The following is a 27974-nucleotide window of genomic DNA, read 5'->3' on the forward strand; positions in this document are numbered from 1 at the left end:
AAGTGGACGCATTAGTCCACTGAACCACCAGAACCGGCAAACATCCCCACTGATGACATCTGCATGGCTGCAACTTCGCCGTCCCTTCACACCTTCACAAAACACTACTGGGTGGACATTCAAATATACAAAGAAGCACAGGTTGGATAGAGAGTACAACAACGCCTGTTTGCCTACACATCTACATTTCAGCCTATCCTACCCAAGAAACAAAATACCGCCACGTAATCAGATACACAGCATGTGTATTCAGAAAAGGATTTATGCTGCAAAATGAAATGGTTACTTACCAATAGGAGTAGTTTTACAGCCTGAAGAATTTTATTTTCTGAATTCACATGCAATCCACCTGCCTCCCTGTAAACGGGGGAAAAAGCAAATAGCTGAGGAGAACACTTAAATAAAAAAATACAAAAAGAAGAAAATAATAAAGAAAAGAAACTTCTGGGGTGCTCTCTGATGTCACGCAAGGAATGGACTTACCACCAAATGGTCAATCATGCCCACAATAAAATCATTTTTGTTTTTTTAAAGAGAGAGAGAAAACACACGGTTGCGGTCCCAACCACTAGATTGGTGGAATAGATGCATACGATGTTAATCCAGAAATTTCTTCAGGCTGCAAAACTACCTCTACTGGTAATTACCCATTTCGTTTTCACTGAAACTCACCAGGCCTTCCCAACCTCCTTGAATTGATGCAGACCACTGCCCAAGAGATGGTTGGGTATCAAGCCCTCATATAAAGACCCTGCCTTATGGCCTTTCACAGCCTTTTGGCTCTGGTCGGCACTGACCTATGGCTTCAGAGCCGACAACGCTCCCACTCGTAGGCTCAGACCCCTCTCTGTCATCAAGCCCAACGATTCTTCATACGCCAAGCGCCCCCTCTAAGCTCAGTGCCACTTTGATGCCAGCTTCTGCTCTAAAGTCTCCATAGGCGCTGAAGACTCCGCAGTCCCAAAAAACACACTCAGCACCAAAGACGACCTCTACAGCGGGCTTTCGCAACTCAAAATAACCCATACTCCAGCGGCTCCAGGTGGAGTTGAATGCAAGACAGAGTCGTCTGTTTAAACATTCTCAGACTGGGAAAATCATGGAGCTCTCCCATGCCCACAAAGACATTGCCTCAAAAGAGGTAATTAACTTTTGAGGAAGAGCAGAATTTGGAGCCTCCCTCAGCGCATTAGCAATGTAAGGGCAGTGGCACCAGACACCTCCCATGTTCACCTCCTTCTTCCTGTAAACCAGTCGGTTCCCTTCACTCCTCTTATGGGAAAGGAAGCCCTTTGCATCATGCCGACCCATGCGAGTCATTGTTCGATCTGCCAATGACCCAGCGGACGACTGTGATGTTGATCCCTTGGGAGATCTGTACTGGGTCACTACCTGGTCAGAGCATCACTGCCAGATAATATCCAGATGTGCTATAGAGGGTGCCAAATTCAACACTGACATCCATTTCGTCCACAAGAAAGGTGACTAAGTGGACACGCTGTCCAAGTCCCAATGAACAGTCCTGTCCCCCCCCCCCTATTTTGAAGGGCATACTGAAGTCCACCACAAGAAAAGCGAGTTTGGTAACTACCTGGGTGGCATGAAAATATGAATCCCCGCCCCCCAAGTGACATTGGCCATGTCCCTCCTGATTCCCTTGTGGTCCATGCTTGCTAAGTGCAAACGTGCAAATGCTCAAGCCACAGGAGAGCAAGAAACTAGACGTTGCTTGGAAGAGAGGGTTGCGGTAGTTGCTGCCACCCACTTGAGGACTGTCAATCTGTTCTCCTGATAGAATAGAGCACATTGGGGTGAAATGCAGGCGCTTAATAGGAACCTTACGGATGAGTACAAGAAAAGGTGGGAGGAGTTGGTAGCAGAAGCAAAGACCATCTCCAACACCGCCAACCACTGCACCCTACACACGGCTGAGAAACCCCAAGGGGTTAATACTAGTGTCTCTATTAGACACGTTGCGTAGCTTCCTATCGCTGGTGTTAGAGGTCTAGCAGAATCTGCTCAACCAGCCTTTCAGTAGCGAACACCTCATTAGCCTGAAGGTTAACCCGATGATGGAAAAGATAAAGATAAGCACATCGCCAAAGCCATGGGTGCCTTTCACATCACACCCGCCAAGTGCTCCTTTCTGAGGGATCGGTGTAGAGCAGCAGGCTACAGGGCCACCGCCCCAGACCCTTCTCCCCGTACCAGAGGCAGCAGCAGATCTGCCAAAGGAGTCGCCACATGGGTTTAACAGGTATGGCTACAGATCCAACATAACAGGGTGCGAGACCTCTTGTGATCAAGGAGATTTCTAAAGGGCACTTAAAGTGCCGCCTCTCTTTCTTATTGGCGTGCACCAGCATTTATGTTAAACGCTCGCTCCCTATTTGAAATGAGGCTTTTTTATTTACGCCCTGTCTCCTTTTCGGACGGCCCATCTGGACAGGATTGTTTGCTCTACAACTGTAGTAAGGCTATTTCTTATCTTTGGGGGCATGTACTCCTCCATCATCCCCTTCGTTTCTTTGTCCCACATCTGGTTCACTCCTCTTTGTTCAAGGCAGCCGTGTTTATTTTTGCATCGCGCTTTCACCTGAAGTGAAAGCGCGATGCAAACATAAACAAGCGGCTGCCTTTTCCCAATGGCCAGCACTTGTTTCTATATTTTGTGGCTGCTATCGAAATGCCGAGAACGCAGCAGTAAATTCGCAACAGTAAATGGGAAAATGATTGTGGAAAATGGAAATGTGTTTAATTGTGTTCGCATTCTTCTTTTGTGAGCTGGGATGTGCTTACACATTTGTACGCACCTGCGTATCAACAGCATTTCTGAAACTCTCACGTGCATAAACTTGCACGAGGGACGAATTTTCTTTTAGTGAGTTAGTAACAGGGAATCTGTGCCCTACATGAAATGCGGGCACCGACGTCCAAGCTCGTTCACCGTGTTTGCGATTCCCTTAATCTCTCGACACTTTTGTTTGCACCGGGGAGACCAGTCCTCTCAATCGCCCTACCCCCCACAAACCTCCATCGTACTCTTTACAAACGTGGGTAAAAATGAATGGCTTCTGGGAGAAAATGGGGGGGGGGGGGCGGGGGACACTGTGATAGTCGACATTTTTCTTTTTTCTCGTCACTACACGGGGGTACTCCATACACGTGTGTTTGTACGTGTCACCTTGTAAATGTAACATAATTAATCAGTAAAGAGAAATGCGATGAGGAATTCGTAGAGTGTATTTTCAAATGCACGCAAAACACTGCTGTCCCTCGCTGCGCTGCCTACACAGGCTAATGATAACACTGGAGTTTTCCATGTGGCAGACCTCCGGCAGCGGGAAGACACCAGCCCGCCCATCCCTCCCTTGCACCAGGCTTTCACCCACACCGTACGCCCTTGAGGCTCGCAAGGAACCAATTGCCAACAGGAATGAGGGAACCACCAAAACACAAAATCAGATCGGGCTAATGTCGTGGGCAAGGGGGGGGACATCAGCCAAGTATTTCTTAGTTACCCATGCGGGAGGAGTCTAAAAGGGGTTTCTGCCTCCGTCTGACCATAACGCCTTGATGCACAATAAGTATGTTGTCTCAATGCACTGCACCAATGTTTTCAAACGACCCTGCTGCATAACTTCAGGCGGCAGGATTTAATTTAATTTTAATTTAAGAAGTTTTCTATAACGCTGGCCAGACCCCAGGGTATCGGAGCGCTTTACAGTAGGCACAGCACAGATAATCATCAGATACAAAATAGGGGGGGGGGGGACATATCCACAGAGGAACGCAAAAATACAAGAGCAACACATTGAAGTATAGGACATATTTGCCTTCACGGATCCTCAGAGTTTTAGAGCTGGAGCAGAGTTTGATGGTTATTTGCTCCCCACTAGCCACTTCCTAGGGAGTGGTTGAGGAACAGGGTTTTGAGTTGGCTTTTGAATTCTACAAAAGAGGGAATGATTCTGATATGAGGGGGAATGGAATTCCAAATTTTGGGAGCGCTTCCGGTGACAGATCGAGCAGCAGCTTTTTTCTTTCTAGTTTTACGTGGGATGAGTAGGAGGGAGTTTGAGCTGCTCAGGTTCCTGGACTGGCCGGCTTTTATGAGTTTTTTCGCCAGGTACTCAGGTTTGCCGGTGTGAAGGGCTTTGTGGATGAGGCAAGCTGTTCTGAAGCTAATCCGCATTTCCACTGGGAGCCACTTAAGTTCATTGAGTGCAGGGAAGATATGATCATATTTCTTGATACCGGTGATCATTCTGGCAGCCGCATGTAGCATTGTTTTGATGGGAGCCAGATGTGATTTTGGAATTCCTGAGAGGACTGCGTTCCCATAGTCCAGTCTTGACGGAACCAGGGATTGGGTGGCCTGTTTGAGATCATTGGGTGGAATGTAGGGTTTTATTTTGTTCAGTAGTCTGAGGTTAAAGAACGCACTTTTGGCCGAATTCTTAATGTGTCTCGTCATATTCAGTTTTGAGTCGAGAGTGATGCCTAGGGATTTGACAGAGTCCGCTAAAGTAAGATTCCCATTGAATGCATCGATGGCCTTTAACCACTCGGCAATTTAGGGATTGTCTTCCTTATTTGAGATAAGGAGTGTCTCAGTCTTATCAGGGTTTAGTTTCAGGTGGTTGCTTGTCAGCTAGTGTTGGACATCTTTCAAGACATCATTACGTTTTTGTATGTCTTTGAGAGAGGTCGTTACCAGATAGATCTGGATATCGTCAGCGGAGAGATGGAAGTGAATGTTGGCTTTTCTGAGTAGTTTGGAAAGAGGTTCCATGCAGATGTTAAAGAGTTGTGGTGAAAGCACGAGCCTTGAGGGACTCCCCTGTTGACTTGCTGGAGGTCGGAAGTGACGTTTTTTATTTTTATTTTGTGTGCGCGGTTGTGGAGAAAGGAGGAGAACCATTTGAGGACTACCTCGCCAAGGCCAGCTCTTTCTCTCCCAGGAATTGGGAGAGGGACAAGGAGAAAAATCTAGTGACCTAGCCGCGCTGCTCTTTGCGTGGTGCGAGTTGATGCTGTCCAGTGAGAGTTTGATTTGTGTGATCTTGTCCTTAAAAAATTTGGCCAACTTTTTGCATAGTTCTTTGGCGCCTGCACAGAGGAGGACAAGGGCTTGGAGGTTTGTCGTCTGATGATGCTATAGAGCTCCTTGGGTCTGTTTTTTGCACTGTCTAATGCAGAGCGGAAAAAGCTGGATTTTTTGTTTTTGATGTGGTTGATGTACTTCCTGCGGGCTGATTTGAGTTAGTCACGAAGAGTACAAGTTGGGTTATTTCTCCATTTTCTTTCTTTGGCTCTTAGTGTTCTCCCTTCGGAGTTGAACCACGATCTGGATGGGATGGCTCTACTCTTTTTTAGTTTTAGGGGCGCTATTTTGTCAAGCATGGATACTAGCTTGTCATTGTAACAATCAGTGAAGTCATTAGTAGAGAGGTTCTCAGTGTTGTCTGGGAGAAGTGAGCTTATCTCTTCTTCGCGGACTCCCGGGGAACCTGGGAGAGGTTTCTCAACCATTTGGGGGGGTCTCGCAGTTGGGGTTGAGAGAGAGTAAGTTGGTTTATGTGGAATAAGATCATGTGGTGGTCTGACCAGTCAACGGGGAGTATGTGATTGATAGTGGTTTTGTTTCTTTGCGTGATGATGGCATCGGGGATGGCTCCTTCGTAGTGTTTCTCCTCTGTGCAGTACTGGGTTAAATTGTTGTCACAGAGGAGACTGGATAGCGATTGGATTAGCAGGTTGTTGGTCTCATTCCACCGTAGGTTCAGGTCACCGAGAATTAGATTGTTGGTATCGCCGAGTGCACCTTGAGCTATCAGGTCGGATATTTGTTCTCCGAATGCTGAGTTTTTACTTGGAGGATGATACAGAAGGTGACTAAGTAAGGAGCCATTTTCTCTGGTCTTGATGTTGGTTGAGAGACATTCAAATGTGTTTTATTCAAATGAGTTTATTTCCGTGATGACCATGTTGTCTTTATGCATGATAACTACCCCTCCTCCTCGCTGACCTTTTCTGTCTTTATTGATGAGGGAGAATCCCGGGGGAGCAGGCATATCTAGGCATGGTGGGGTGAGCTTATTGAGCCAGGTCTCTGTAAGGAAGGCATTGTTTGCTTTCAGAGTTGTTTTTAGGTCTCGTGACCTACAATGCGCGCAAGCGCATTGAGGGAGCGAGAATTCAAGTGCTCAAAATCCTCGTGAAACCACTGGCTTTTTGCTGCGGTTTTCTTCGAGTTCACGTGAATCACGTGAGCAAACAAGCACGCGCATTCACGGCCGCACAGCACATCAAAGGGCTTCTCCTCCCCTAATTATTCTGCGGCCGGCCATACTTTCAGTTTCCCGGCCGCTCACAGCACATTAAAGGGCTTCATCTGCACTTCTCCTCCCCTTTCTTCGCTTCATGCTTACATTCTTCTCTGCCGCCCTCGCACCATTATTTTCATGACTGCGTCTTTCTACAGTTCATCCAGGTTAGTTCAAATATGCCGTTTTTCGCCAGGAGCTCAGAGCTCTTTGTAAATAGCTGTTTTGATAGGCTCTCCTGTACACCCTAAACCCTCCTCTGCAGCAGCTCTTGTGATACGCTGCTAGTTACTGAAAAATCCAGTGCTCGCTTTTATGATGAACTTTGATCCCGGCCTGCTCAAAAGTGCCCTTCAGTTACCAGTGGCATAGGATTACAGACCCCCTTCTCCTCTCTAACCAGACGCTCCCTGGCAGCATTGGGTATCGTTTCTTTTCAGAAATTCACATTTATCCTTCCTTCATGCCTTTTTTTAGGCTCTATTATGCTTGCCTGGATGCATGCCGTAGAGATCTAGTGCCATAGAGCAATACAAGCACGAGGGTAGACGGGGGGTTAGCAAGCAGAGTGATTCTGTCTTACTCCAGCAGAAGTCACGTAAAAAAACACAGATTGTGTACTTAGATGTTAATGTTAATGTTATGGGAATTTGTATAGCGCACGGCTGCCCCAGCCAAGGGGCGTCCCGGCGCTGCGAGCTGACCAGGGAGCAGAGTGAAGATGCACAGAGAAAACAGATTATTGAAAAAGATGGGTTTTGATGGCCTTTCTAAAGGCTAAGAGATCTTGCATCCCCCGTATGGTTTCAGGCAAGCTGTTCCATAGCTTGGCAGCAAGGAAGCTGAAGGATCGACCACCAACTCTGGCAAGTCTGGTGCGGGGAATGATCGCTAGATGTTGTCCCTCTGAGCGGAGCGATCTGCTGGGTGTGTACTCAGACAAAAGGGGACTCAGCAATGGAGGAGAGGCGGTTTTGAGGATTTTGAAGGCTAAACATAGAGCCTTGAACTGGATCCTTTTCCCCACCGGGAGCCAATGCAGTTTTCTTAAGGTTCCTGAGACTGAAGAATGGCGAGGGAGGCCGACCAAAGCCCTGGCAGCCGCGTTCTGGACTCTCTCCAGTCTGGTGGTTTCAGCCAGATTCGCTCCCAAAAGGAGAGAACTGGCATAGTCCAGTCTAGAAAGGATCGTCGCCTGGACAATGAGCTGGCGGGTGCGGCAGTCAAAAAACTTCAGAATGGGCCTGATGTTGCGTAGAATGCCGAAGCACGTGGCAGCCACTTTCTTGGTATGGATGGTATATTTTAGAGCCGAGTCGACCCAGACACCTAGATTTTTAACACAGTCTTTTGGCTTGGGGGGTGGGCCCAGGATGTCAGGCCACCAATTATCTCCCCAGGATGCGGTATTTTTTCCCAGGAGGAGGATCTCGGTTTTACCGGCGTTTAATTGGAGAAAATTCGCCGTCATCCAGTTGGTGATGTCAATGAGTGTCTGTTTAAAGTGATGGGCTTCCAGACCACTGTTGTTATTCAAAGCCACCACCAACTGGGTATCATCTGCATATGATACCAAAGCCATTCCATTCCTTCTAGCCACCTCCGCTAACGGGCGGACATAGACATTGAACAGGGTGGGGCTAAGGGACGAGCCCTGCGGCACTCCCTGTCCAATGCGATGCATTGACCCCGGACCGCGCGTGACAAGGGGATGTTTTACCCCAAGGTTCTGCAACACCAAATATGGAGAGTAGCTAGCTGAACAGTTCCCATAGCACCTTAACGCCTTTGACGTAATCATTCTTTTTTATTGGGCAGTGCAACCTGCATATGGAACTCTCCCACCGGTTGGGCGTACCACCGGTGAGACCCTGCCAAACTTTAAAGAAGGTTTAACTTATTTTCCAAAAACGCTTTCTTTCTTGCCTTAATAGCTGTTCTGTGTGATGTCTGCCTTCTTTCAGGATTTTCTCTTAATATTCCTCCCGTTCACCCTTTTGCTCTGAGGCTTCGGCCTGCTTCTCTTCTCCGCCCACACCTCTCATGTATAATGGTGTAGTCTTGTCTCGATCCCATTAGGTCTTCTATCCCCTTTCATCTAACAGTGGTTTTTATACATATTTCTATCAGCAACCGGTACCGGATAACAGACAGGGTAGAGAGGGTGCTTCAGTGTCCCAGGAGTCAGGAGAGGCGAGCAGCCTTTGTCTTCAGCCACACCCCGAGAGAAGGAACAGGGAAGGGCAGGCTCTGGTCATAGCCAGAGCACAGGGCTTTTTATCTTTCATAACAAATACTTTCTTTCTAAAGGGAGCAAAACAATTTGTAAATCAACAGACCTTTAACAATGCCAAAAATCAGCCGCCAGATAAAAGTAATTGGGCGTACTATAATCCGGTTATGCTTAATCAGAACAATGTATTTGTTTGATGACAAGAACCCCAATTTCCTTTTACCCCCTATCCCCCCCCCCTAAAAGACTTTGATGGGGCAACATCTAGTTGGTAACGATTTAAAACCCCAATGGCTAATTGAGAGCCTTTCTCTAGCTTGGCCTTTCTGAGTGCAGCCCTATACATTAGATCTACCGTCACAGAAACGCTTTGTGACACTGTCGCTAACTACATTTGTGGCGCTTAATAGTCTGCGCGCGGTAGGCGGGCGCGTGCCTGCAGGGGAGGACCTGTGAATATGCAGGGTTGGCACGGCGCGCGGCGGAAGGCAGTTCAAATATGCCGTTTTCGCCAGGGGCTCAGAGCTCTTTGTAAATAGCTGTTTTGATAGGCTCTCCTGTACACCCTAAACCCTCCTCTGCAGCAGCTCTTGTGATACGCTGCTAGGTACTGAAAAATCCAGTGCTCGCTTTTATGATGAACTTTGATCCCGGCCTGCTCAAAAGTGCCCTTCAGTTACCAGTGGCATAGGATTACAGACCCCCTTCTCCTCTCTAACTAGACGCTCCCTGGCAGCATTGGGTATTGTTTCTTTTCAGAAATTCACATTTATCCTTCCTTCATGCCTTTTTTTAGGCTCTATTATGCTTGCCTGGATGCATGCCGTAGAGATCTAGTGCCAAACAGTTATGGCAACAAAACCTTTTATTAGGGCTGTGCCAAATTTGCATATTTTGTATTTGCGTAACTACGTGACTTTGATAGAAATTACGAGAAATGTAAAACTGCATTTGGAGCTATATTTTAGCACAAAATGCGTCCTCGTGTCCATTTTGGCTGCAAAGACAAATTCGGAGATAAGAAAAAATAGTGCAAAAAATACAAGCACCGTTAACAGTGGATGGTAACGTTCCGGTCGTTCATATTGTCCTCATGCGGTCAGGTTAATTATTTGCCACAAACAGCTTGAAAGGAGAAGAGACGGCATACTAGAGGAATTTCTGAAATTACACAAGTTTACGCTGGTGTAACAGAAATTTCGCTCGACTACTTCTCACTGAATGGTACACATCAGAAACATGAAATCCAGACCTTGTTCCCCCTTTTAGAATATTTATCTGAGCAGTTCAGGCAAATAAGCCAGAACACGAAGCATGTCCACAAAATGTCCTACAGAAGGATTAGAATCACTACTGTAAGGACAGTTGACAACAGTGCTTAAGTTGGGCCGGTGGTTCCAGGTGGCGGGCACTGGCCTTTTTTTTTTTGGGAGTCTGGGGCTCATTTTTCATGGCGCTATGACCAACGGCAAGAGTGAAAAAGACAGATACGGCTGAAAGAAAGAGGAAGAACAAGCACTGGCGTTGCCAATAGGTCTCGCAGTAGGAAAGTTGGAGCTATTGGTTTTGTTAATGACAAAGCCCTTTATGTTTTTAAAATGAAAACAAAAATAAAAGGCATTGTTATTTGCAATTGTAATAGCTCAAACTCTCGTGAATGCGAGACCTATTGCATTGCAAATGCTTGTTTTGTTTGCACCAGAAGCGAAGGTTAGTTACCCTGATGTGATTTTTCAGTACACTGAGTTTTAATTTCTTCCTCGAAGTACAAGTCACCGTTCAGCATTTACAATCCAACTTTTAATTTTTTTAACTCGGCTCTGATTTTGCAAAACAACACGAAAACAAGTGTGTAAATAAGAACGGACTGAAGTGAGCACATATGCGAAAATAATATGAACAAGCTAAAGCACAGCGCCCCTCGGGCGTGTTTTTCGTGCTCTCCACTTCCCATTGGCTGGAAGGTAAAATTCCAGCCAATGGGAAGAGGAGAGGGCGGGACTTAAAAAAAGACACGGAAACGCCCCCGAATCGCGTTCCGACGGGGAAATAGTGATTGACAGCCAATCTCTTCCAATGGCTAGCCTCCATTTATGGAGCTAGCCAATGGAAGACAGAGGCGGGACAAAGCCCCATACTGTAGGATCATAGGATTTCGCCTGGGCAGGGGACTGCTTCGCAGTGCTACGGCCAGGCGAAACCTAAAAAGGAGTTTTGGAGGGGAGGAGTCAGAGGGAAGAGTTTAGAAAGGTTTGTTTTAGGGGATCGGTATAGTAAAAAGAGGTGTCAGATGATGCAAGGAGGGGTAGAGTAGGAGAGAGTTTAGAAAGGGTTATTTTGGCGATCATAGTTGTGGATAAATGAGAGAGTAGATGTAGAGGATGTATTGATAGATGTATAGGATGAGAGATAGGGTAGTGCATTGGAAATGCTAAATTCGAAGAAAGTGATAAATATATAGATCCATAAGTACATTCAAAGTATATAGATACATAAAGGAGGTATGTATATGTAGATTAAAGATATTGATAGAGGCACAAGGTAAGAAATAGGGTAGTGCATTGGATATGCTTTTTCAGGAGAAAAGTAACAGACACACAGATCCAAGTACATGGAAGGTACAGAGATGCACAATGGAAGTATGTACATGTAGACCAAAGATGAATTTTATGTATTTATTATTTTTACTCTTAACATATTATTTTACATGTTTATACAAAGTAATACACAAAGATAGGTACATATCTATAGTGAAAACAATTGCTTATATATTGAGGTGCATGCTGGTACATTACTCTGTGCATAGTGTTGTGCGTGGTGTACATTTGGTGTGAGTGTGTTGCTCTGTTTGTGGATGTGGATGGTGTGGGCTGAGTATTGCTAAACGAGAAAAAGGGCAGCATTTTTGGTCCTAGTCCCGACCAGTCTCGAACAGGCTCCAACAGGCAACTGCCCTTGTCCTCTCTGCCCTTAACAGGCTCAAGCAGGCAACTGCCCTTGTCCTCTCTACCCTTAACAGGCTCAAACAGGCAATTGCCCTTGTCCTCTCAGTCCTTAGCTGAGACACCCTAAGCCTGGCCTCTTATAGCCCTAGTAATCAGGTGACCCCTTCAGCCAATGGGAACCCTAGCCCTAACACTATCCAATCACAACACTAGCCCTAAAATCTAGAACCAATAGAAGACCGGGACCTTACAGCCAATCTTAGCCCTTGTCCAAGCACCCAATCAGTTTTAAAAAAAACTGATCTCTACGTCCAATAGAGACCTATTGGCAACGCCAGTGCTTGTTTTCTGCCTTGCTGTACTTGCTTTTCCATCCCTGTAAATGTAACACCTTAAATGACAGAATAATTGTCTGGTAGCCCAAGTGTAAGATCAGATAAACAGACAATTGATGATGATCTCCTGTGGATGGTCTGAGAAGCCTTGGGGCTGCAGCGAGTGAGAAGCGCCGAAGCTCAGCAGCAGCTCGCCCCCTTCTGTGTGTCTTTTCACTCGAGCCACTCTGCCCCCTCCTTGGCTCTTCTTTGGCCTTTTGTTCCCCTAGTCGAATTGTAAGCGTTCTCTCCACCTCCATGGATGGGTGTTTAGTATGTTCTTCTAAATGCAGGAAAGCCCATCAACGGCTCATCAAACAGCGAGGTATGGGAATGAGGGAAGGTGAGGACGCCTGGGGGTAGAGGAGAGTGAGAGAGAAGCACCTCTTTCACACTTCTGATTAAGTTAAAGCAATGAAAATATGTCAACGTGATCTCCTTTACCTTTCCATGCACAGACAGTGTGGACATGTTGCAATGCCTAGTAATCCAGTGGACCCATAGTGGCGCCCCTGAGCCTCAGGCCTCAACCTGCCACCCACCAGAACATAGTAGCTCAACAAGTCTTCTTTTTCTGGGTATTTTTATTCTCGGTAGATGGTTTAGTGGAACATTCACCAATGTATTTGCCTCTTGGCTCTTTGAGGTTTAGTGGCAGATTGATGGCTTTGTGATTGTTCGCATGTGGCTTATCCAAAGGGAGTACCCATTCACCGTGCTATTCAAGTATGTGGGTGTCATGAGCTACTGCACACTTGTACCCTCCCTATATTTCAAGAGGTCGCAGGTTAGTATACATCCGAGCCACATGAGAGGTGTGGCGTCGCGGCCCGGGTGACTGACTCCGGAATCTGGGGATCAGGGTTCGATCGCCAGTGGCAGATTAGCCCAGCACCATGTGGCTCTGGGCAATAGCTTGCTTAATCTTCCCGACGGCCCCCAGCTACCCTTACGGGTGATTGTTCGCGCTTTACAAATGTGGATTGTTATTATTATTTCAGTGTTCCCATAACGGCTTCTGTTAGGCTAGCCTTGTCCACCGAAAAATATGGATCAGCGGCTCTCACATAGCAATGTAATTTTTTTCTAACCCTCCCCGTGCCAACAAGGTTGCCTCCAAAACCGCAAGCGAGGTGAGACTCGGGGACACACGTTCATATGCACCATGTTCCCGGTGCGAGTGTAAGTACCAAGCGCAACGCTTGCATTTCCCGGGCCTAGGCGATTCAAACCCATAGCTGATTTTAGGAACCTATCCTTGTCGGCCCCACTTGCGTACCTACAGCCCGATTAATGTTCTCACACAATAATGTCAATAATCTACAGCATATTTACAGGTAGCAACCATTCCCTGGCCCAGTACAGTGGTCTTTTCACGAAATTGTAAATATGGCAATAAGTGTGCAAGTGGAATATTTTCTACTTCCAAGAAAGTGATCTAATTCCGTAGGACAACTGCCTCTAAAGTATTTACTAGTTATTTTACTGTTAATACCTTTCCTGTCCAGACTCCTAGTTCTTTGGGGACTACTTTTAATTTTTATAGCACAGGCAGATGTGTTGAGTCTCATATTTTACTCTGTAGTTCGCCCTCCATGTGGGACAAAAGTGCATGATTTATACAATTAAATGTAAACATTTTGTTGTCCGATCCAAAAGGCTTGTTTACCTAATAATTTGTTTACAATCGGACACAGAGGTAAACACATTGGGAAATTGACTGGAATGTGTGGCAGCGAGCAATCAGCATCGCCCAGATTCTTTATTTATTTCAAAACTGCTACGCTTTGACTTTAAGCGCACCTTTAATTGTTTAAAAAGGTGTTGCTTTCACATCGTATTTATTTTTCTTTATTTCACACTGGCAAACCAATTGATTTGCTTTTCCAAAACTGCTGGGCCAGCAGCTGGTTGTTCTCCATGACCCAGAACACCACCCACCCTCCCTTCCCATCCCGCTGTTCACTTGCTCTCATGTCCCAGCCTTTCATCTCCCCACCCTGAACCACTTCTCTTCCCGCTGTCTCCTGATCGCCGATCGCTTGATTTACTGCCTCAGTATAGCTTTAACTTGAGTTTACTTTAAAAAAAAAAAACTCCACTGCAAACAAAATGTGTAAAATAAAAACATTACCACTACTTCATTGCTGTCTCTCCGCTCTTACTGCCACACTGTCACGTCTTTCACATTTTCACACTTTACCTCCTCTTTACTAGAGGCTCTCAGTTTATTAGTGGACTCCTCCTTTCACCTCAGCCTTTAACTGTCTTCTAATGGCACTACCCTCCGGTACTTCATGGGCTATCTCTCCCCTCGTCATTCTGACACTCCTTTCACCAGAGGCTCTCGGTTTCTCAGCCAGTCCCTCTTTTCATCCCAGCCTTTTAGTCCCTCCATTTTATACTCAGTCTCTCTATACAACTCTCCCACGAGTACTTCATAGCAGTCTCTTCTCTCTACTTGTCACACTGTCCCTCCTTTAGGCTCGCTCTTTTTATTGCCCATTAACTCATTCTCCAGTGTTGCAAGCTCATACCAATACCAATAGCACTATGCAAATATATTTACTCTACGGCAAATAGAAAAGCACAAGTAATAAATATTGTCATGTTCAATGCCAATACCTCCAAGTTTACCAAATGCGAGACCTATTGCATTGTAAATGCTTGTTTCTCGTGCAGATAGGCTGTTCACTGGGTTATCCATTTCAGAGTCCGATGTGGCACGTTGATGAGACTTGCCTGATTTGCGAGGTTCGAAAGTGAGGCGAGGCTGACCACGTACTGTTTTGCCCATTTTGAGTGTGGACCTTTATGCCGATGCACGTGGAAGTAGACCGGGAACGTCACCTGTTCTAGCGCACACAGCAGTAGTAGGCAGCAGGTCCTCTGTATGTGATTGGTATCTGGAATGGCACTCACTGCCTAGACGCGAAGTGTCCGGGGCTAACGTCAATGTAATGCTAGGGCCACAATGCGGCAGCTCACAGTTCAGCAGCCAACCACACAGCCTGACATGTCGTGATATCAGCCCCACCTCCATGAAGGCAAGACTAATGCAGTCCTATGATTAGCCCCACTGGCTCTTGCAGTGCCAGTTGTGTCACAAAAGTGCAGAATCAGGGGTGCGCTAATTCACAGTGCGCACTTGTGTTAGCAGTGACTAAATATTGTAGGGACACTGCAATATCATTCCCTCCCTCCGGTAGCATATAACTGGGGAGTTGAATCACTTGAGGCGGAATCGGCAACCAGACGTCCATTGGGTTATGTGAAGCTCCCCTCCCCTGCCAAGGGCCCACAAGGTGCTGTGTGATGAGGCCACGCCTCCAGGCGCAAAGATTAATAAGTAGCAAAGACGGTTGTAGGGGCCCCAGGGGTCCTTGTGCCCCTACCGTACAGCCCAGGCTGAAGGCAAGGGAGATGGAGGCCGCAGTGGCAACGAGACACCGCAGCGTCGTGCCACACCCAGAGATGCGTCAGGCCCTGGGCAAGGCAGCGGACTTTAGATGCAGGCTGTCGCAGTTAGTATAGGCCCCCTGTACAGGCCTGGCTGGGGATTCGACGATCCGGCAGCCGACACCCACGCTGGTCCTTGGAGCGCCTGCTCGGATCTGGATGGGGTCAAGTCTTGACCTCAGGCTCAACACTTCGCTACTTTCGTGCACTGGGAGGGTACCACCCGCTCCCCGGACTCCCGCAGTGCGGTAGCAGGGCAGGCCGGACCCGCACAACAGTCTAGCAGACCGGCAAGGCAGTCTGCATCCACTGATGAGCGCACTCACCAGCCCCACACGGCACTGGAGATCCGTCGGCCGGCTGCACAATCCCCGGCTCTGCTATATGTGTACGGCTTTCAATTCAGTCATCAGCAAAATGCCAGCCTCCGATTCCGCAGCTAGGCCGCCATCTTAGGAGAGGGGGGCCATCAGGAAAGACTCAGCACACAGTCGCCACAGCCGCTGGGGGTCAGAATTTTCGCCGGCGGTGATGGCGCAGTGGCAGTGCGTTCCTCTCCCGTACACCGCATCTATATTTACGGGCAGGATTGTTGCAGGATTGGCGCTCCGGCCGGCTGAGCTGCACTAATGCGTGGCCATCTTGCCTGGCGCCCCCGGCATTAAAGACTCTTTAGTTTGTCACAAAACCATAGAAACACATTTGTGCTGTAACAATGATAAGTCACACAATTGCACTAGTGCTTTCCAAACACAGTTTTGTTCCTCATTTGTTAAAGAATCTTTTTATATAAAAAAGCTTTGACATGTTAGACATTGTTTATAACAACTTGGGTTTCCGCATGTGTTAAGAAATTGTGTACTGTGCTGCTTTTCTCTTATTTGACATGTCACAATGGGTGTCTGCTGTTGGCGTTATTTGTCTTATACCCACCTTGATACAATTGTGTATCTTATATATATTTTAGCCCTGAAGAAGTTGCTGTGTACTTCATGGTAGCGACGAAACCAGTGTTGGCTGGGCTAAGACTCTGTACCAGGGAACACACAACCGGGACAATAAATCCTGGAACCACACAGAGCAGTGGATGAGCAATGTTTCATTATTTTCTACACTTATTACTGTACTAACTTCAATCTATGTACCTCTAGCGTGTGCAGGGGACCTTGGAGTTCTAAGTGTTCAGTTAGTTTGATTTTGGATACTTTGGGGAATAGAACACTATATCCTTACTGGGAGAAATGATCTGATCAACATTTATGCTACGAGGCTTTGAAATTTAGATTAGGCCTTTTACCCTCATTGGTTGCAAATGGGTATGGGGTTGTTAGTGTTGGTTAATTTCAGAAATTGTAGAAGTTGTTTGATGTAAAAAGTGATTTTGCATTTGCTAATCACGTGATCACATTTGTTCTCATTTACGCAGGAAAATTCTTTGTCCCTTATTAAAAAGTTATAGAGTATTGACAAGAACTGTATTGAAAAATGTAATTGGTTCAATGAGAACAGTGGAAGAAGCTTGCTGTATAAATCAATGTTCGAGGCATATGGGCTGCAGATGGTACATTATGAATAGATCGCCATCTGGTGTTGGGCTCGGATGATTGCACTTTGTTTTTCTCTTGGAGAGTCTTTTGTATCTTGGTGACTCCTCCCTTGGTTGGTAGTGCGCATGGGCATCGGCTCCATCCTTAGATTGTTTTTTTCCGCCATCGGGTTCGGATGAGGATCGAGACGCTCCAGATCAACTTCAGAGAAAAGTGATTTATCGGCGCGTATTCCCTTTCCAATTCGACGGTATTGTTATCGAACGCGTTTCATTTCCATTCCGACGCTTTACGAATTCAAAATCGAAGAGAAAAAACTTTGATCTACGTCGACGAACAGGAGGCCTTTCTCGACGCAGTCAAGCCCGGGGTCCATGGAAAGGACTCCATTCAAAAAATGTCCAACGTGTGGTGCTAAGTTCCCACACAAGGACCTACACGAGGTGTGCAACCTCTGTCTATCGCCTGAACACGAATCCAGGGACTGCGAAGCCTGCGCAGCATTCTCCTCCAAGCTAACGATTAGAAATCGTCGAGCTAGAAGACACGAGGTTTCCAGAATGCAGTCGGAGGCGATCCCGGAGCTGTTCGGAGACGAACAAATGGAGGAAGAAGAGGATCAGTCGGGGTCGGAAGGGGACCAGTCGGATGTTGAAGAACTCGACGTGCAACAAACCGTGAGTGACGACGTCCCCTTACCGAAAAACCGACCCCGTGCGGTAACGACCCCGCCTTCGAGCCCGGTCAAACCGCAGAAAAAAGTTTCCGACGCCCCGCCCTCGGGCCCGGCAACGAAACCGAAACACTCGGCCTCCCACCATGTCGGATCCGAGAAAAGGTCGACATCGACTTCGACACCGAAGCTCCATACAAGGGAAGTCTCGGTATCGAAACATTCCATGTCGAAACAGAAACATGATTCGTCGTCCAAGACTCACTCGATACCTAGGAAGTCGGAATCGAGTAGACACTCGGTGCCGAAAACACCGAACACTGACGATCGAAAACATAAGCACCTTTCGGAACCAGGACCTTCGGTACCGATTCAGGAGCAACAAACAGATCCCAAACAAAAGATTTTGTTTATCGATCCGCAAACTGGCAAAGTAGTGACGAAGAAGAGAAAGAATGAACAGACAGAAGATAAATCTCTTCCTTCAAAAAAGAGAACACTGAGGACAAATACAACTCCTCCTGCTTCTCCTCAACCTAAAGTCACACCTTCTTCTCCTATTCCTCACACTATGCCAAATATTCCTACACCTTCCACACCAAGACCATTTACACCTCAGTCTGATGTAGACAGTGATCCAGGGGAGGGAGAACCTCAAGGGGATGATGAAACCATCCCAGATGAGGATGACCCATGGGAAAATTATGACGTAGGGTCAGACGAAGACAACGACCCAGAGTTATATCCCTCTAAGCCTTCACCACCTGATGATAACACAGGGTTTGTACAGCTCATTAATAGGGCAGCAAAATATCATAAGGTAGATATACATACAGAACCTCAAATAGAGGATTTCCTGTTAGAGACGCTACCTTATGCACAAAGAACATCAGGTACTCTTCCTATGTTGAAGGGTCTTCTCAGTCACACTGAAGAAATATTCAAAGACCCAGTGAGGGCTAGGGTGTTAAACCCAAGAATTGATAAAAAATATAAGGCGGCTCCAAAGGATCCAATATTTATCAAAGGGCATGTACCTCTGGACTCGCTTGTAGTCTCAAGCGCTCGTAAAAGAGCAAACTCATTATCTACAGGACAGGCTCCTCCACCTGATAAAGAGTCAAAATTAATAGATGCATCAGGCAAGAGAGTAGCATCACAAGCGGCAAATAGCTGGCGTATAGCCAATACACAGGCACTACTTGCACGTTATGACAGGGCACATTATGATGAATTAGAAAAACTCATCACACATCTCCCCAAAGAACATCAGAAAAAGGCAGATCAGTTAATACAGGAAGGTAAAATAATAACTAATACTTCCATTAAGTGCGCCCTAGACGCAGCAGACACTGCAGCAAGATCCATCAACACCAGTGTCATGTTAAGGAGACATGCATGGCTTAGAATCTCAGGATTCAAACAGGAAGTACAAACGTCCTTACTGAACCAACCATTCGATCAAAAGACACTTTTTGGTTCAAACACAGATGAGACCTTAGAAAAAATGAAAAAAGATACTGAAACGGCGAAGTCAATGGGAGCATTGCAACAGCCAACACAAAGAGGTTCCTTTCGTAGATCCACCTATAGAGGGGGCTCAAAAAATACAGGAACACATCAGCAATCCACCTCTTTCACGCCTACATCACCCAGAGGCAATTCAAGAGGAAATTACAGGGGTAACAACAACAAAGGTAGAGGCCGCGGAAATAATAACAACCGCAACGCCTCAACCCCAAAACAGTGACTTCATAGAACTCCCCCCAGACCACATAACACCGGTCGGGGGACGTCTATCACAGTTCCTACCTGTCTGGGAAAACATCACATCAGACAAGTGGGTGAGACAGATTATCCAACATGGTTATTGCCTGGAACTCACAGCTACCCCACCAAACATCCCCCCCCAAACAGCGTCCAATGAGTCAGGATCATCTGACATTGTTAAAAGAAGAAGTACTAGCACTTCTACAAAAGCATGCAATAGAGAAGGTCCCAAAAAATCAACAAGGGACAGGAGTATACTCTCTATACTTCCTAATCCCCAAAAAAGACGGGTCCCTAAGACCAATATTGGACCTCAGACCTCTCAATGCTTACATAAATTCGGAGCATTTCCACATGGTCACGCTCCAACAAGTACTCCCTTTACTGAAGAAAGGGGACTTTCTTTCTACACTGGATCTAAAAGACGCTTACTTTCATATCCCAATCCACAAAGCCCACAGAAAATACCTAAGGTTTGTAGTAGAAGGACAACACTATCAGTTCAAAGTCCTTCCGTTCGGTGTCACAACAGCTCCGAGAGTTTTCACAAAATGCCTAGCTGTGGTGGCAGCACACCTAAGAAGACAACAAATACATGTCTTCCCCTACTTGGACGATTGGCTAATAAAGGCCAAGTCACAAGAAGAATGCCTTCACAACACACAGAAGACAATTAAATTGCTGCACCACCTAGGGTTTACGGTGAACTACAAAAAGTCACACCTGCAACCAAACCAGATTCAGCAATACCTGGGGGCTACCATAGACACAGAAAGGGCAATAGCATACCCCAACCCAATCAGGATACAGACAATGGTCGGGTTAATACAAAGATTTCAACCACAACACTCAATACCAGCACGAGTGTTTATGCAACTGTTAGGCATGATGTCCTCCTGCATACTGCTAATACCACATGCCAAACTACAAATGCGTCCACTACAGGAGTGTCTAGCGACACAGTGGAATCAGGCTCAAGGTCAGATTACAGATCTGGTGTTGGTAAACGACCGGACGTATCGCTCTCTGAAGTGGTGGAACACAGAAAACATTTCCAAGGGACGGTCGTTCCTAGAGCCAATTCCACAAGTGATAATAACAGCGGACGCATCGCTCTCCGGATGGGGAGCGCATATGGACAAATACACAGTGCAGGGGAAGTGGAGTGTGCAGCAAAAGAAACTGCACATCAAGTACCTGGAACTATTAGAAATATTTCTAGCACTAAAGGCTTTCCAAATGCAAATAACAAGCAAAGCAGTCCTGATCAGAACAGACAACATGACTGCAATGTATTATATTCAAAAACAGGGGGGGACACACTCTCTCCAACTATCCAAACTAGCACAGGACATTTGGAGATGGGCCATTCCTCAAAACATCTATCTGTTAGCAGAACACCTACCAGGAGTTCAAAATCAGATAGCAGACATCCTAAGCAGACAGTCAGAACAAGTACACGAATGGGAGCTGCACGACCAAATACTGCAGCCATTCTTCCAGAGATGGGGGCAACCAGAGATAGATCTGTTTGCCAATCATCAGAACGCAAAATGCAAAAACTTCGCATCCAGGTACCCACACCAACGGTCCCAGGGCAATGCACTATGGATAAATTGGTCCAACAAATTTGCTTACGCTTTCCCTCCTCTCCCACTAATTCCGTTACTGGTTCGGAAACTGCAGCAACACTCAATGACAATGATACTAGTGGCACCCACGTGGGCAAGACAGCCGTGGTTCACCACGCTACTACAACTCTCACAGGTGCCACATCAAAAACTAAGATTATTACCCATGCATCTTACACAGAACCATGGAGAAATAATGCACCCAGATCCCAAACAACTGAACCTAGCGATCTGGCTCCTGAGGTCATAGAGTTTGGATATTTAGATTTACCACCAGAATGTATGGAAATCATTAAACAAGCAAGACGTCCTACCACCAGAGCATGCTATGCAGCAAAATGGAAGAGGTTTGCTATACACTGTAACAGTAAGCACATCAACCCTCTGGACGCATCCACGAAACAAATCATTTGCTATTTACTACACTTGCAGCAATGTAACTTAGCATATACCTCTATCAGAGTTCATCTCGCAGCCATAGCGGCGTACCTACAAAACAGACAACATCTTTCCCTGTTTAAAGTACCAGCAATTAAAGCTTTCATGGAGGGACTCAAAAGAGTCATTCCACCAAGACGACCACCTTCCCCAGTCTGGAATCTCAACATAGTACTTACCAGACTAATGGGGCCACCCTTTGAACCTATGCATAGGTGTGAAATACAATTCCTCACATGGAAGGTGGCCTTCCTCATAGCTATCACGTCACTTAGAAGAGTAAGTGAGTTGCAGGCTTTTACGATTCAAGAACCATTCATGCAGTTACACCAAAATAAAGTGGTTCTTAGAACAAACCCAAAATTCTTACCAAAGGTAATTTCAGCATTCCACATCAATCAGTCAGTGGAATTACCGGTTTTCTTTCCAAAACCACAAACAGTAGCAGAAAGAGCCCTACATACATTGGATGTTAGAAGGGCAATATTGTACTATATAGAAAGAACACAAACTTTCAGAAAAACAAAACAGCTATTTGTTGCGTTTTCTCCGACACATAAAGGCAATCCCATCTCTAAAGCGGGCATTGCCAGATGGATTGTAAAATGCATTCAGATATGCTACTTAAAAGCAAAGAGAACATTAATTGTTCCTCCTAGAGCTCACTCTACACGTAAACTAGGAGCATCTATGGCATTTTTGGGAAACATTCCACTAGATGACATATGCAAAGCAGCTACCTGGGTTACACCGCACACATTCACAAAACACTATTGTGTAGATGTGCACACAACACAACAAGCTAGAGTGGGACAAGCGGTATTAAAAACTTTATTTCAGACAGTTGCAACAGACACGGGCGACCACCGCTAGGGAGAGAACTGCTGTATAGTCTATTCATAATGTACCATCTGCAGCCCATATGCCTCGAACGGAATATGCTACTTACCAGTATGCATCTGTTCTTGGCATAGAGGGCTGCAGAGTGGTACATGCCCTCCCAGCCTCCCCGGAAACCTGTGTCTGTTCCAACATTATCTTATTTAGATACACTTACATGGGCATTCTTATCTGTATTCTATCATACTACTCCATCTAACCCTACTATGGCAAAACAATCTAAGGATGGAGCCGATGCCCATGCGCACTACCAACCAAGGGAGGAGTCACCAAGATACAAAAGACTCTCCAAGAGAAAAACAAAGTGCAATCATCCGAGCCCAACACCAGATGGCGATCTATTCATAATGTACCACTCTGCAGCCCTCTATGCCAAGAACAGATGCATACTGGTAAGTAGCATATTCCTTTTAATAGCCATTAAGGAAATGACATTTATATAGTTATTTATGCCTTTTATTTCTGTCTTCATATTGTATAAATATAAATGTGAATAATGGTTCTGTAAGAGGATTAATAAACTTTAGTTTGAAATGGAACTAAGATTACACGAAAGTAACTATTGCTTCTCTATCACCCCCTACCTAGTATTACGGAGTCCCAGATCGTTGTTGATTTCTGGAGCCCCTGTATCCGGAAGCAGTGATGGAGATGGTGGGCTATTTGCTGTTCCCACAACTTTGCCTCCAAACAGCCGACATGGGAAACTGTTTTCCTCCAGCAAGGATTCTGAGATGAACCTCCGACAGCACTTGGACACAATCAGTGTAAGTGAGGTTGTGGAAATTAAGGTCAGTGATAGGTTTCATACATTTCAGGTATGGTAGCAGAAACTGTAGTGGCCATATGTTCAGGCTTGCTCTGTGTAACCAGCAAATAAGAACACAGGCTGGCCTTCACCGAACTTAGGTGATTACCAGTTAGATCTATAATGGCAAGGAAATTAATCTACATAGTGAAGGTAATATGCTGGCGCTTTTCTCCACTGCATTAAATATTTTCTTTAGCTGCTACTAATGATTATTTGTTAATTTAGTAAGCATTATCGCCACTCTTACTAATTTTTGGACTTATTAGAGAAGATTGTCATTTCAGATCCATTTGCTGCTGTACTTTACCTTCAAAACCACACTCTGTCGGTCCCTGCAGTGCATTATAGGAAGCTGCAGCGTAAGCAGTTCTTAAAGGTTTAGTGTCAGTCTAACACTATTAATGGCCTTTGTAAAAGGCTACATCTTCCCTTTCGTTTTCCATTTTAAATTAAGCATTCACTTTAATGTTTTATTAAACAAAAGAAAAGAAAGTTTTCAAGTAAATGTAGAGATGGTCTCTACTAGAAAAAGCGAACTGAAGGTAATTTTCTAGTTCTTTGAGATGCCATGCCTGCATAACGATGTTCTGTTTATCGTTTTCGGATATTACCGTTTTTGTGAGGAAACCAGGTGATACTTCGTTTTGAGGTCTCTCAAAACGAAGTTTGTTGAACTGGTTCTTTCTGCTGCCTGAAATTACAGCTTTCCCTTTCGGAATTAGCCCATCAGTGGCGGACTGCTTCAACTTAGTACTTTATCTTAATTCTTTCGATTTTTCTCTATTTCCCTCCTTTAAATCTTCTGTTTTCCCACATATAAGCTTCCTGTTTTCCTCTGGCCCTCTTGAGTAGCTTCACTCCCAAGTTACAGTCTTCCTTATGCTTCCAAACTAGTTTTTTCACATCTCTTACCTACATTGACTATTCTAAGCACTTCGTTTTCCTCCAAATGATGCTAGTTGTGGAGCAGCTTATTATTTTTCTTGTATATTTGCAGCACGAGAAGCATTGATGTTAAGTAATCATATTCTATGTCCTCATATCAATGGACGGATAACATACATTTTCTTATTTAATGCTTCAGCTGAGTACTGAATGGCTGGCACTATTCTGAGTGTTCTCTCCACCACCCCCTTTGTTAGAACCCTTTAAGTTGGTTGATCAGGCACAGTTGGCCAGTCTTTACTTGCAGATCATTTTTTTTAATTTGTGTACCTACTGAACAAATCATTGATGCTGAAATGAAGCCTATCCAACATGTAATAAAATATATTTGCATACTAGTCAAGCTGGTAGCATAGATCAAGTGCCTGCTTGGAATACAGAGTATACAGTGAACTGCTGGTTGGTGTCACAACACCAACTTCAAACCTGTCATAAAGCTCCCAAGCATGCCAGATTCTTTTGTTCAGCTTCTGCCGTTTGTTTATGCTACGGGGTACACACTGATGTTTCCCTTTGAAGGCTGATGCATTTCTTGCATGTTTTGGATGCAGGGTTGTTATTAGATGGGTAAAATATGTATCAGTTCACTTGAAGGTCACTGACTAGTCTTGATTTTTCAATTGTATGTACTTGTAGTTTTCCACATTGTGTTTTCAGAAAGCATACTTTGAGGACATTCTTTGTATAATGATAAGATTATATATTTTACACCATGTTGTATCTTCTTTCTTTTTGCAGTCTGATTTCTTTTTGCCAAAGCAGAGGAAGTTAAGGAGCAGGCACTTGAGGAAGCCCCTGGTAGTGCAGGTGAGATGGATAGCACACTGGTGCTCAGTTACAAGTAGGCTCTCCTGTTTTCAGGGTTTATATTTGTGGATTTCAGCAGTGCTTTTCGGGCCTTTTGAAATGAGTACTTGTGAGAAGTTGGCCTGGTATATGATGGTCACTATTCTAGTGAACACCTTGCACCAGTCCAAACGACCCTTATTGTGATTGGTTGTAAGTCAACCTTATAGACCAGCTATCCTAGGGGTAGCATGGACAAAAGCAGTCTTAGGCTAAACTCAAGAGGGCATGTGAAGCTAGCTGTTTTACCATATGCAATCCTTTTAATACCAAATGAAAGGACACCACACAAGTTATATATTATAAAATATATGTATTTATTACTAGAATAATCCCCTATACTCTTTATGAGCACAGAAGCACAAGCGTTAAACAAAGAACTTCATATAACATACAAAAGTTGCACAAATATGGATAGGCCCGGGTGGGCCCTAAAACCATATACTAAAATAGTGGTATAAGAACCACGTCACGAACAATGGTAAGGCCTAAGGCTTTGAGAATCGCTATGGCTACACTGGACTAACAGCAGTTAGGACATAGGAGGCCCACAGGATGCGGGTGCAGTGTCTATTGGCACTCGCGTTCACCAATACAAGTCACTGGTGCGTAAAAGTTAGAAAGGTACTGTTTTGGGAGTCTTCCGACTTGACTAGAACGTAACCACTTAAAACTAGGACACTAGAGGTGTAAACCACTACAGGAGCACCGGAGTACTCTCGTTACCCACCCACAGGAAGCGGGTGCATAGGTGTCAAAGTGCGTCGGGTTTTGTCGTGGAGTTGTAAGGAGCCTGGAGGTAAAGATGCTGCAGGTGACCAGGAGAGAAGAGTCCGGTTGGATCCAAGGGTGGATCGAAGATGTAGAGTACCTGAAAGCAGAGGGGACAGAGTCTGGATCACTAGCCAGTGACCAGGAAGGAACCAGGTGATGTCGGGTTACGGTCAGGTGATGTCGTGAAGTTTGTCCGCGCTGCCACGTGGACCAGGAAGGATCGAGGACGACAAGGTGGTGGACACGAGCTGTCCCACGAAGGCTCTCGCTGTCGGCGGTGTTGGTTCTCGAATCGGAGTCAACAGGCCTTAGCAAATGCAACCCACGCAGGACTCGAAGATGGCTTCTGGATCAGACCTGGAAGGTCTGATGGATTGTCCTTTTCAGGGGAGCATGGGCCAGTCTGGAGCAACCAGACCAGCAGTGAAAATTCGAAGGGTCTTCGTCACAGAGGCCACTAGCCAACGGGCAAGTGACCGGACAACGCGTTGAGCAGGAAAATGCAAAAGGGCCCCACGAAGAACTCGGTGAGTGTGGAGAGGTGATCTTTGGTGCAAAAGCTGCTCGGGCTGGGGCTTCTCAATCCCCAATGCTCAGCTTCGAGGGTGCCTCGGGAGCTGCACAGGAAGCACTTCGCTGGCTTTCCAAGATGGTCGGTTCCACGTCTCTCGTCGCCTCCACGGGTCTCAGCTTTGCTGGGACTGTGGAGCGGGCTGTTGGAAGTCTGTAAGTCCGGTTCTTGTCGGTCTGTCGTTCGAGCTCCGGCGGGAGCAACAACAAAGAAAACCTTTGAGCGCTGATGGTGCCTGCTTGTGCAGGGTGGTCACTCCTTGACCACAAGGGAGATTCTTCAGTCTTCTACGTCGAGTAGGATGTCGAAGGGTCCAGAGTTTCGTATCAAAGTTTCAGTCAGGATGATCTAATGTCTATGGGCACAGCTCCTACCTTTATTCCAAATCAAGGGGCTGAATCTCCTGCTATGTCTATCCTACGGGTGGGACCCAGGAAGGGGGTGGTTACACCCCTTTCACTTTGTCCAGTTTCGCGCCTGAGCTGGGGCTGGAGTGCCCCAGCACCGGTTTGAACTGGGCTATGCATGGGACACCTTGTGTGCCCCAGGCGTGTCTATTTTCATTCAGCCCTCCCTGCCCCAATCCACTGTCTCCTGTCTGGGGTGGTGTAACACCTCCCTGTGACAGGAAACCTTTTGTCCAGGCCTCCCCTGGCGGAGTTTTAGTCAGCAGCAGGAGGCCAGACTTGTGTCTGTGGCAGCAGCATCCATTTTGTGATGCTGAGACTCTGGTTAGTTTTAACCGTGTTTAAGAAAAGTAACATGTCTTCTCCCTCTAGAAGGGTGGAATGCTACCCCCGTCGCCAGGACTGGCGAGGGGGTAGTATTCCAAAGCGTATGACACCTTACACGACATGTTTTGATAAAGCCAAACCATAGTTGGCATTCAACTGCGAGGTTCTTTATGCACTTAAGAGTATATGGTATGGCAATATCCCAGAACAGCTATAAGGACTTTGTTCTGAAAGCTGCAGACAGGCTCAGCTCATGCTAGAGCACCATCTCACATAAAACCAAGCACTCTGCCTCCAGGATTGTTAAGGCCTGCCATAGGAGTGACTTATAGGTGTATATGTGTCCAGATAAAGGTTTAGACATAGGTATACTATATCTAAGCAAGGGGTGATTACACGACCTTGCCCAGCTGAGTGATCAGCCAGTTGTGTCAGTTTGGATGGTTAGCCAGGGGTGGCAAAAGATATGCTGCAGCCCCTGGTAGGCCTTGGATACACCTATGCCCTGGGTACCTATAGTACACTGTACAGGGGCTCATAAGGTGACCCAATCCCAATTGGTGATGTACCTAAAGTACATGGTTGTGAATTTAGAGAGCGAACAGCAGGGCTGTGGGTCTGATTAGCAGGCCCACAGCCACATTAAGTCGAAAACCAGTGAAGCAAAAAGTGGGGTGACCATAGGAAAGCCAGACCCTACTCTCCTACAGTACTTATAAGTGTTTATCCAGCTACCTAATCCCCAATATACGCAAAAAAGTTTTTTCATTGTTTACGAAAAAATTGTTTTTTTTTTTTTTGCAATGATTCTTATAAAGCTCATATTTAATTTAAACAAGAAGTAATACAGCGTATTTATTGCCTTCTCTTTGGCAGTATGTCCAGTGGACGTACGTTAGGCTGTCTTAAGCATAAATAGGCTGTGTATTGCACTCTGACTCACTCTCAAATTTCGTTACCCTCTCTTCCATCTACTTACCTCTCACACTCTCTG

The 27974-nt window shown here is 45.8% G+C and overlaps 1 protein-coding gene across 2 annotated transcripts in view; it reads left to right on the forward strand.

Annotated features, from left to right (window-relative positions):
* CRAMP1 (cramped chromatin regulator 1) overlaps positions 1–27974 on the forward strand; it is a 1243281-nt gene that overhangs the window by 658514 nt on the left and 556793 nt on the right. For both annotated transcript variants that reach the window (XM_086941303.1, XM_086941302.1), the window contains exons 12-13: positions 22888–23066; positions 24794–24862. In XM_086941303.1, the coding sequence (XP_086797429.1) occupies positions 22888–23066; positions 24794–24862 (248 nt within the window). The remainder of the gene's footprint in view (positions 1–22887; positions 23067–24793; positions 24863–27974) is intronic.

This window comes from Lissotriton vulgaris, chromosome 10 (genome assembly GCF_964263255.1).
Source record: "Lissotriton vulgaris chromosome 10, aLisVul1.2, whole genome shotgun sequence".
Classification (NCBI taxonomy): Eukaryota; Metazoa; Chordata; class Amphibia; order Caudata; family Salamandridae; genus Lissotriton; species Lissotriton vulgaris.